The sequence below is a fragment of the Enhydra lutris genome, unplaced genomic scaffold, assembly GCF_002288905.1.
Source record: "Enhydra lutris kenyoni isolate GAN:26980312 unplaced genomic scaffold, ASM228890v2 scaffoldscaffold24, whole genome shotgun sequence".
In the NCBI taxonomy this organism is placed as follows: Eukaryota; Metazoa; Chordata; class Mammalia; order Carnivora; family Mustelidae; genus Enhydra; species Enhydra lutris.
Window position 1 is genome coordinate 23,513,894 of NW_019154108.1, and position 10,768 is coordinate 23,524,661.

The 10,768-nt window shown below is 43.7% G+C and overlaps 1 protein-coding gene across 5 annotated transcripts in view; it reads right to left on the reverse strand.

Annotated features, from left to right (window-relative positions):
- LOC111150859 (FAM20B, glycosaminoglycan xylosylkinase) overlaps nucleotides 1-10,768 on the reverse strand; it is a 39,685-nt gene that overhangs the window by 5,354 nt on the left and 23,563 nt on the right. For all 5 annotated transcript variants that reach the window (XM_022508501.1, XM_022508500.1, XM_022508499.1 and 2 more), the window contains 3 exons: nucleotides 3,650-3,821; nucleotides 3,115-3,306; nucleotides 1,360-1,419 (listed from right to left, as the gene is read on the reverse strand). In XM_022508501.1, the coding sequence (XP_022364209.1) occupies nucleotides 1,360-1,419; nucleotides 3,115-3,306; nucleotides 3,650-3,821 (424 nt within the window). The remainder of the gene's footprint in view (nucleotides 1-1,359; nucleotides 1,420-3,114; nucleotides 3,307-3,649; nucleotides 3,822-10,768) is intronic.

The window sequence follows — 10,768 nt, forward strand, 5'->3', positions numbered from 1 at the left end:
ACTCCAGCAGCCCTCAGTTTGTCTCCTGAGATTAAGAGTCTCTTATGGTTTGTCTCCCTCTCTGGTTTCATCTTGTTTCATTTTTGCCTCTCTTCCCCTATGATCCTCTGCCTTGTTTCTCAAATTCCACATATCAGTGAGATCATATAATTGTCTTTGATTGACTTATTTCACTTAGCATAATACCCTCTAGTTCCATCCATGTCACTGCAAATTGCAAAATTTCGTTTTTTGATGGCTGCATAGTATTCCACTGTATATATACACCACATCTTTTTTATCCATTCATCTGCTGATGGACATCTGGGATCTCGTAGTTTGGCTATGGTGGACACTGATGCTATAAACACTGGGGTACAGGTGCCCCTTCGGATCACTACATTTGTATCTTTGGGGTAGATACCTAGTAGTGCAATTGCTAGGCACAGGGTAGCTCTATTTTCAACTTTTTGAGGAATCTCTATACTGTTTTCCAGAATGGCTGTACCAGCTTAAACTTTCCCATTTAACCTACTGTGTCTTTTCTAGCTTCTGACTGGATCAGACAGATAATACTATTATTACAAAAACATCTTCCTTCATAGATGTATGTGGTTTTTGACAGGCCATACTACTGCCTCCTATTGATGAAAACAATTAAGGGCTCTTGGGGCAACACTTCCTGCAGAATACTGTACGGCTGCTACTAAAAACAGAGGCCAGAGAAACAGCCCAGCTGCGATGAGGGGCAGCTGGATGGGATCTGAGGGTCTCGGGCGGTGAGCCGGTAGGACACGGTACTCCCACATTCCTTTTTCTGTGTGACTCAGCAACGTGCAACCCAGCAGATTCTTAAGGCTCCCCTTCAAACTGATACCAGCCATAATGCTTCGAAAAGGAGCTCCTTAGAGCCCGCTCTTTTATCTCATTTTGATTTACCTTCTAATTTCTTTGTTCTCGAACACAGACTTTAAAAAAAATACAAGGCTAAATGCCTCTGAAAAAGTTACCTTTGGCTTATACACTTTCAGACTGAGATCTGCAAACCACAGGTGGTCTGTGGTGGGGACTGAGAGGACTTCAAACCCCAGGGTGAACATGGTACGGGGGCCAGGGATGCAGACTGTACTAGAGTCCTGGTGGGGAGAGGACCATATTCTGATATTAAAACAAACACGAATATGTATTGAATAGACTGAAAATTTCTATTCATACAAAATTTAAAATGACTTTTGAGCTCCAGGGGTTCTGGCCTGGAAAAGCATGAGAAGCATTTGCTCAGGTCTTAGGAAGTTTTAAGGCCTGGAAAACGGATGTACTGTTACGTGAGCCTGGAAAGGAAGATGACACAGGCCAATGTATTTGCTGTGAGGAACTTACATGCAACACTGATAGAGGGGGGCAAGAATGCTTCTTTCATCCAGCGATGGGTTCCCAAAGCTGAAAATTAAGATTAAAAAACTTAGTGAATTACTTAGTGGCACCAGTTGCCTTCTTAGCATCAATGCACAAGCAAATTCTCTAAGACGACCCAAATGTGATCCTAGATAATTTCATACTCCCATGGCTCAGATCACTTAAATTAAAAATAAACAGGGCGTGACCAATCAGACACAGGATTCCTAACAGTCTGCACTGCGGCATCAAACAACAAATGTCCTCACGTACAAGCCTCCTGCGTCCCACTGGCTATGGCACGGCGCTGAAGCAGAACCGCGGCTCACGGCATGGAGCCCACGGGCCACAGGGAGGACCCGAACCCCTGGAGGTTTTATGGGCGCGGGGGGAAAAGGCCATCCCCACAGTTCCCACTAACACACAGATGGTCGTCACTTGTAACAAGCTGTTCTACCTCAAAATCACCAATCAAAAAAGAGCAGGATTATCCTTTCCCTATAAGTAAGTATATGGCCAGATTCAAACGGGACAAGCAGCTCACAGAGGCTGAGAAAACAGCGATTCAAAGCATCTGTAAAAATGACTTCGGCAGTAATTCAGAGGTACACGAGAAGTGGTTCTGGAAAAACTCAATCTTCTACTCCTCTCCTGGAAGCTCAGCCTTAGCTGGAAGGTCTGGGAGCTCTGAGCACAGTGCAGCCCTCAAATAATCAACGTCTAAGGCAACTATTTCCACAGCACACACAATCATTAAACAAACACACAAAGATCATTTGTATAAACCAGATGAATTTTCAGGAACGCATGTAGCACTGGCCTCCACCCGCTCTGCTGTGCGTGCCGGCCCCCGCGCTCTGCAGGTGGCAGCCCCCTTCATGGAGCACGAGGCCCCGGGGCTTGGGGTAACACAGGGTGCCACCAGCAAGCACCGCTTCGGTGTTCTTCGCTGAGGACCCCTGGGTCTCAGGTGAGTCTCAGCACCAATGTGGGATTGACCCACATTGACCAACGACCTAGAGCCTGGACAATTCTGGGCTCCAAGGAAGTGTTCCATTTAGCACTTATTAAATGTAACTAGAGTACAATACTGAATCGGGCACCATGGAGAATGCAGGGTGCACAATAAAAATATAAAATGCTCTTCAAAGAGCCCACGCTGAAAAAATTAAGGACCATCCATTTATTCAAAATAAATAAGACTGTCTTATTTATAAGATAAAAGTAACTTGTTTTTATGTATCAAAAGGAACTGCTCTTTTTACGATCACAAAAAGTCTGGGCCTAGACTGCCATAAATGTAGCAAAACATCCTATTAAACTGATATTTAAACTACATGAACCTTTGGACAGATCAATTTAATAGGAATTAAATTTCATGTTCTATTAAATATGTATTTCTCAAGATTCTAGACACCATAGTCAAGGAAGAATGACAGAGGTAGTGACACATCAAAGACCTTGGCGTCCAGCTGTCTGGGTTGAGAGTCAGTTTTAGATTCCTGGGGGAAAAAAAAACCCACTTTTCCATTTTTTAAAGTCCTCAGCACCCTGAGGGCAGAGGAAGTACGAACCCTGAGCAGGATGGAAGGACAGGTGCCAAAAGCAAAGACCCTGACCAGAAATGGGAAGGACACCTTCCATCCACTGTGTCCTAGACATTTCCCGGGATGTCCTAGAAAATGTCCTTCTTGTATACATAGAAAGCCCTAACTAACGAGGATGGTCCTATGGTCCTACCTTTTGGCATTATCGAGAAGGATGAGCATACTGGCGCCTTCGTCATCTTGAAAACTCTCATAGTGATGGCGGTCTGCGTTGCCGATCAGGTAATCAAAGACAGCGGTGTCAATGATGTCCAAGAGGCGGGGGCCCGAGTCATAGGGGGATGTTTTCTTGACAGCATCACAGTAGCTCTCGTCGTACTCCCACCTAGAGGCAAGGAGCACCACCAGCATTACAGAGTGCCAGCAGCACTGTACCTGGCTCTGTTTTGTTTTGAGAGAGAGAGAACGCAAGCGTGGGGCAGGGGCAGAGGGAGAGAGCGAATCTCCAGCGGACTCTGTGCCCAGCACGGAGCCCCATGTGGGACTCGATCTCACGACGCTGAGATTACAACCTGAGCCGAAATCAAGAGTCAGACGCATAACCAAGGGAGCCACCCCTGTAGCTGGCCCTGTTTACAACACAGAAAAGAGACGTCCTTGCCTGGCAGGTTTGCTCCCAGACCCACCTCCTTGGACGGAACAAACTGGGGGTTCATGGGAGCACTCACCTGGCCAGTTTGCCCTCGCGGTATGTCCTGCCCCACGGGTGTCGGTGTTTCTGCAGAGGCCACACATCTGGAAGCCAAAGCGTGACAGATCCCTCCATCGTGTCTCCATCAGCACAAGCTGGCTCTGTTTCTCGGCAGTAATAACACTTCCCATAGAAACAAGTGTTATTTCCTACAGGAGAGAAAGGAGCCAAATACACTTAAGGGAAAAAGGAAAACTCCAAATTCTCCCCAACGATGTAGAAGGGAGCAGCTAAGTGAACAGATCCTGCAAAAACAATGATCCTGAATGATATTTAAACATTTATTTATTTTCTATACATGTCATAAAAAAGCACACAGTGAAAAAAAAAGTCAAAGGGCAGGAAAGGATGTATATAAAAGTCTCCTTGCCCTTGGGGCCCCACTACCCAGTCCCTCTCCCAGGAGTCAAGCAGCATCACCACTATTTTTCTGAACTCACTCTAAGGAAAGTCATGCCCCTCCTCTTCTGTCAGGGCCGACACTTTGGCCAGAGCACCCAGGGGAGGGAAGAGTGGGCCCATCCAGGGACAGGCTCTGGGCTGGGAGTGTGGGTACTGGGGGCGGGGGTGCCAAGCAAATAAATAAATACACTGAGGATAATGGAAACCAGGTTTCTCGCAGAGGGAGAAGGGAGATTAACACACAGAAAGGCAAAAAGCCAGAATAAATCTTGTGGTGTTGAATTAGAACTGGACTGCAGCTATTGGTTGGAACAGAGATACAGAAAAAGACAGATGTGTGTGTGTGTGTGTGTGTGTGTGTGTGTGTGTGTACAGCTTTCCTCCCTCTGTCCCTCAAGAGAGCCTGGAAGCAATGACAACCAGGTAATAAAAGCAGTAAACACCCAGAACTCACATATTTATTTCTAAATATAATTTTACTACTGTATTAAAGGGACCCAGGGCTCCTTGGAGAAACTGGTGACTCTAGGGCTGGGGCAGAGAAAGGGTCTTACTGCTATGCCAGGGTAAGGAAGCACTCAGAGAATGACAGGAACATTCCAAAGGATCTACAAGACAGTGTGTAGGAGTTCCCACTCATCAAACCTGGGACAGCATGAGCATCAAAATAAATAAGAGCAAATCATAACTCTGAGTCAATTAGGAGTCTAAGAGTTCACAGTGATATAAACAAACAAATAACTACGTAAATGTGGGTCACATGGGGAGAGTTCTACCCTTGAGTAGACTGGTGACTATTAAGTCTAGAAGGAATGAAAAACTAGCAAGTAACTATTTGACAACTATCACAGTAGTAATTGATCCAGGCAAGAATCATCAATGAATGCTAAAACTGGTGGGTAAAGGCTTGATGCAAACGGAATATTTCCATAGTTCTAGACTATATCATTCCAAAGTACCCCGTTAATAAAATACTAACTGGACACTGGAGAAACCTTACAGAGACCTACCATCTTAATCAAGGGATACAAGTTAACATCACCAGTAATGGGCCACAGCAGCTAACCCCCACCACATGCCTCCTGACAGGACGTGCCAAGAAGGGCACAAGAGCACTTCTCTGGTATTCCCGCCAGCACATGTAAATCACGAGCAAACATCAGACACACTCAAATAAAGGCATATTCTATAAAGTAACCAACTTGTGCTCTTACGAATGTCAAAGTCATGAAAAAATAAGGAGAGTGAGGAATTGTTCCAGATAGACAGAGACTAAAATGACATGACTACGAACACAACATGTGATCCTAGACTGAGTTCTGGACTTCTACAGGGCATTACAGGGACAAGTGGCAAAATCTGCACTCCAGGGCCCATGGGTTCGATGCGGGGCTGCATCAGTGCGCGGTCAGTCTCTCGCTGCTGATGACTGGATGTGGGTGTGGAGGTGTGGACCCTGGTGGCTGGGGGTACTGACGTCTTCACACACCTGTGTGAGGAGCATTCATGTTGCACACTGTTCTCAAATGGTCCAAAAGTGTTAACAATTAAGGAATCTGGGGGACTCTGAACCATCTCTGCAACTTTTATATAAATCCAAAATTATCTCAAAATAAAAAGATTAAAAAACAAAAACAATTGAAAAAGCTTAAGTAATGCTTTTTTGGCACTCCATCCCTATTAAATACAGCCATCAAAAGAGCGGATTTCCTACCTGTAAACCCCTCACATACTCCTTAATGACTGTTCTGTTCTCACACACGTGTCCCTGGAGAGACGAGCAGCCCTCAAGCCTCTGAGTATTTCTAACCCCAGCAAAGCACACACTCCACACCCAACCGCAAAGCTGATTCTGTCACTCTTCCATCTTAAAAACGTTTCTAGGTAAAGAAAATTTGAACTAATGGAACAATATACCACATATATAATGTTCATAATTATAAAAATATAAACTTATAAATTTAACTTGATCCCAGCAAAAACAGCAATAGATCTTTTAAAGAGTAGGGAGCCTGACGTGGGGCTCGATCCCAGGACCGTGAGATCAGGACCTGAGCTGAAGGAAGACACATAACCGACTGAGCCACCCAGATGCCCCTGGATAAGATTTTTTTTTTCAATTAATTTATTTTTATTATTTTTTTTCTCCCCGTCATTTTTTTTAAAGATGATTTTTAAGGTTACAAGGAACAAGAAAGAACTGCTAGCAAACTCTTAAATAGCAGAGAGAGGGGACTAATCTTACCAGGTATCAAAACAAGATCAACTCAGTAACAGATAAGAGAACAGAAAACCCAAAAACTAAAACACATAGAAACAAAAATTTATTTCAGTGGGAAAAAATCCCCAACCAGTTAGAGCCATACTTCATCCCACACACTAGGATAAATTCTAAAACTATGTCAAAAACTTAAATGTGAAAAATAAAACTATAAAAGTAGTCAAAATAAAAAAGGTGGAATTCTTCCATAATCTTTGAGTGAGCAAAGCTATGATTCACAATCAGGAAGTCTCTTAAGAAAAGATGGATTACATTAAAAACAAAAATGTCTATAAGGCAAAAAAAAGAAAAAATTCCATTAGCAAAGTCAAAAGAAATTAAAGACCTGGGGAAAAATATTTATATCACAAAGGACTATTCTCCCTGTGGATGAGCTCCTATACTTTGAGAAGACCAGAGGCAGAGCTGAAAATGAACAAAGGATACACAAAGACAGGTAAAAGAAAAATACTAAGGGCTCTTAAATAAAAAGCTGCTACATGTGAAACAATCAAAAGCCAAAGTTTGGAAACACACCGTTGGTGCCGCTGGCGGAACAGAGGAGTTCTCCCACGTCACCACTGGCAACGTGAACTGGTTGAACATTCATGGAAAAACACATATGCCCTCTGACCCAGCGCTTTCACTTCTGGATATATTTGATCATGTCTGAAGTAACATATGTTCACATTAATTCTGGACAACACTGGTTGTAAAAAAAAAAAAAAAAGACTGGCACTTGTATGTGTAATAAAAGTCTAGTTAAATGAACTACGGTAGAGCCATACGACGCAGCATTTTGCAGCTGGTGACACAACAGAAGAATGAAGACTCTCTCTGTGTGATAATGGATTTCCAAGATCTGTTAGGTAAGAGATTAGGTGAAAGAACGAGATGCAGAAGTATGCAAATTGTGACATACGTTTCACAGAATGGCAGTTAAATAAAAATATATATTCCTATTTCGTACCAAAAGGACAAAGAAATTACCATTAGAGATGACCACTGGGAGGAAGGAGGGAACGGAGGGAGAAAGGAAAACTTTGCACTGCAATCTTCCTAATATTTTTAAAAAATTTTGAGTTAGGTCAATGTATTACTGATTCAAAAAACAGAAAACAAAGCAAAACCCTGCTTGGTGTAGGAAACCTGTTGCCCACATGACAAAATCTGAACTCCTCAGTCTGGTAAGACCCTTCAATAAGTGAACGGAGTATGTGTGGTGGTTGAGTGGGAAGCAGGATCAGGTTTCTGGGGTTAAAATATGGACCTTCAACAGTCATTAGACATAAGACTTTGGGCACGTGATCCTAACTCTCTAAGCTTTCTCTGTAAAATAGGTATCAGTCCCCTACCACTGCGTTGTGAGGGGTGAGATAATCCGCAGTAACGCTCAGCACAAAGCCCGACACAGTGCCAGAGACCAATCAATGCCGGCTACTTATTATTAATAATCTCACTCCAATCTCTTTCCAGACTTCAATATCTAATTTGCCTAGGCTCTGAATCTTTTATCATTTCCTGGATTTTTTAGCTTTTATAACTGGCTTTCTGATCACCCTGGTCTCTGTGCTCTTCTTGGATGAACTACCACCTCTAATAACCAAATCTAACCCTCCAGCCCAGACTTCTCTCCTAAGCTGTAGACTGTCTAAAGCCCCTAAAAGACTCGTCACCATTCACTTCTGGATGCTCCTGTCACGGTAAGACTCTGTACCCAATTTCACTGTGGAGAACTGCATTCTGTGACTCCAGCTGGGCACCCTACGATTCTACTCAATGCTGACACTGTCTTCCCAGAGTCAGGAACCGGTCCCACCGGTTGAAGGCTCAGTCCCACGAGGCTGTGCCCCACTTCAGAGGCCAGCTCTAAGCCTGGGTTGTCACCTGCGCTTCCGACTGGCTTATAAATCGGGTTTCCATGAGCCCCATCTTGGGGTTTGATTTACTAGGGCAGAAGAATATACAATGGGGAAAGGACAGTCTCTTCAGTAAATGCTGTTGGGAACATTGGATGGTCATATGCAGAAGAACGAAAACTATCTTACACCACAGACAGACATTAATTCAAAATGGACTGAAGACCTGAACATCAGACCTAAAACCATAAAACTCCTAGGACACACAGGCAGTCAACTCCCCGACGTCAATCTGGGTGATGGGGTGATGATTTTTTGGATATGATACCAAGAACAAAAGCAACAAAAGCGAAAATGAACAAGTATGACTTCATCAAACTAAAAAGCTTCTGCACAGCCAAAGAGACAATAGACAAAATGAAAAGGGGCTAATACCCCCCAAAAAAAAAACAAACTCCTACAACTCAAAGGCAAAAAAAAAATCTGATTAAAAAATGAGCAGAAGGGGCGCCTGGGTGGCTCAGTGGGTTAAGCCGCTGCCTTCGGCTCAGGTCATGATCTCAGGGTCCTGGGATCGAGTCCCGCATCGGGCTCTCTGCTCAGCAGGGAGCCTGCTTCCCTCTCTCTCTCTCTCTCTCTGCCTGCCTCTCTGTCTACTTGTGATCTCTCTCTGTCAAATAAATAAATAAAATCTTTAAAAAAAAAAAAATGAGCAGAAGATCTGAATACACATCTTTCCAAAGATATACAAGTGCCAACAGGTGCATGAAAGATGTTCCACATCACTGGTCATCAGAGAAATCCAAATCAAAACCACAATAAGATACCATCAAACATACAGACAAAAAGTGCTGGTGAAGATGTGGAGAAAAGGGAAGTCTTGGGTACCACTGGTGGGAATGTGAATTGGCATAGTAAGGTATGTACCATAGTATGGTAAACGCTATGGAGGTTCCTCAAAAAACTAAAAAAATGGAACTCCCATACGATCCAGCAGCTCTACTTCTAAGAATCCAAAAGAAAAAAGAGAAAGAAAGAAAAAGAAAAGAAAACCCTTTAACTTGAAAACCTACCTGCACCTCCATGTTCACCGCAGCATTATTTACGACAGCCCAGCCGTGGAAACAACCTAAGTGTCCACTGATGAGTGAATGAGGATGTGCCATATATGCACAATGGAATATGACTCAGCCACAAAAAGAATGAAATCTTGCCATTTGCAACAACATGGATGGACTTTGAGGGCATTACGCTAAATGAAACAGGCCAGAAAAAGACAAATACCATATAGTCTTATTATACGCAGAATCTAAAAACAAAACCAAAACCAATGCAAAACCAAGCTCTTAGATACAGAGAGCAGACTGGTGGCTGCCAGAGGTGGGTGAAATGGGCGAAGGGGTCAAAAGGCACAAACTTCCAGTTAGAAGATAAATCAGTCCGGAGATATGAAGTTCAGAAATGCACCTATTAAGTTAGTAGTACCATAACGAAAGTTGTTACGTGAATAGATCATAAGAGTTTTAATCACAAGGAAAAAATCCCGTAACTATGTATAATGATGGATGTTAACCAGATGTTGTGGTGATCGTTTCACCATAAATAAAATTTCAAGTCATTACGATGCACACCTGAGACTAATATAAGTGTTCAATGTCAATCACACTTCAAATAAAAAAAGAAATGGCCAAGGAGGCTCACAGGACTCAGGAAACCAGTTTACTCACTGGTTACTGGTGTATTACAGAGGACACGTATCAAAAGCCCCAATGAAGACATACACAGGGCAAGGTCTCAGACCAATGAGCTTCTGTCCTCATTGAGTTTGGGGCCTGGCCGGTGGCACATGGAAGCATCCTGCTTCACCAACCTGGAAACTCCCAAACCCCATACTATTGGGATTTTTATGGAGGCTTTCTCCAGTAGGCACGATTTATTATTAACTCTATTCTCAATCCCTCTCCCCTCCCTGGAAAATGGGGGGCAGGGAGCTGAGAATTCCAGGCTTCCAGCTACGGCTTGTCGTTCTGGTGACCAGCCCACACAGAGCCTCCTCATTAGAAGAAGAGATCCTCCCCGTGCTCTTATGGCTTAGCAATTTACCAGGGTTTTCTGAGCTCTCCGTCAGGCACCGGGGGCAGAGACCGGTATATATCTTTCTTGTTATTTCACACAAGAAAACAAAATGTCTAAAATTTGATTCATGATCTTCCGCCTCTTCATACATTCCTAAGACAGTTGACAGCTTTGTAATACACTGAGTCATCCAATTCAGGAACTGGGAGTCATTCTTAATTTTTTCCTTCTCTCTCAGTTGTCCCACTCAGCCCAAATGTTCACCAAATTCATTCCATTCTAATTGCTGAGTGTCCCTTAACGATTCCTACCCGCTGTCTGTGCTCGAGCTATGACTCGCCCTGTACATGCGCGGAGTACGTGGCCACCATGCGCTCCCAGCTCTCACCCCACCCCCGTCCCAGTGCAGCCTCCACTACACTGTCGTGGCTGGTTTTCCAAAATTCCAATCTGGTTTTCCCATGCTCCAGCTCTTTTAATGGCCTCCCAGTGTCTAAGG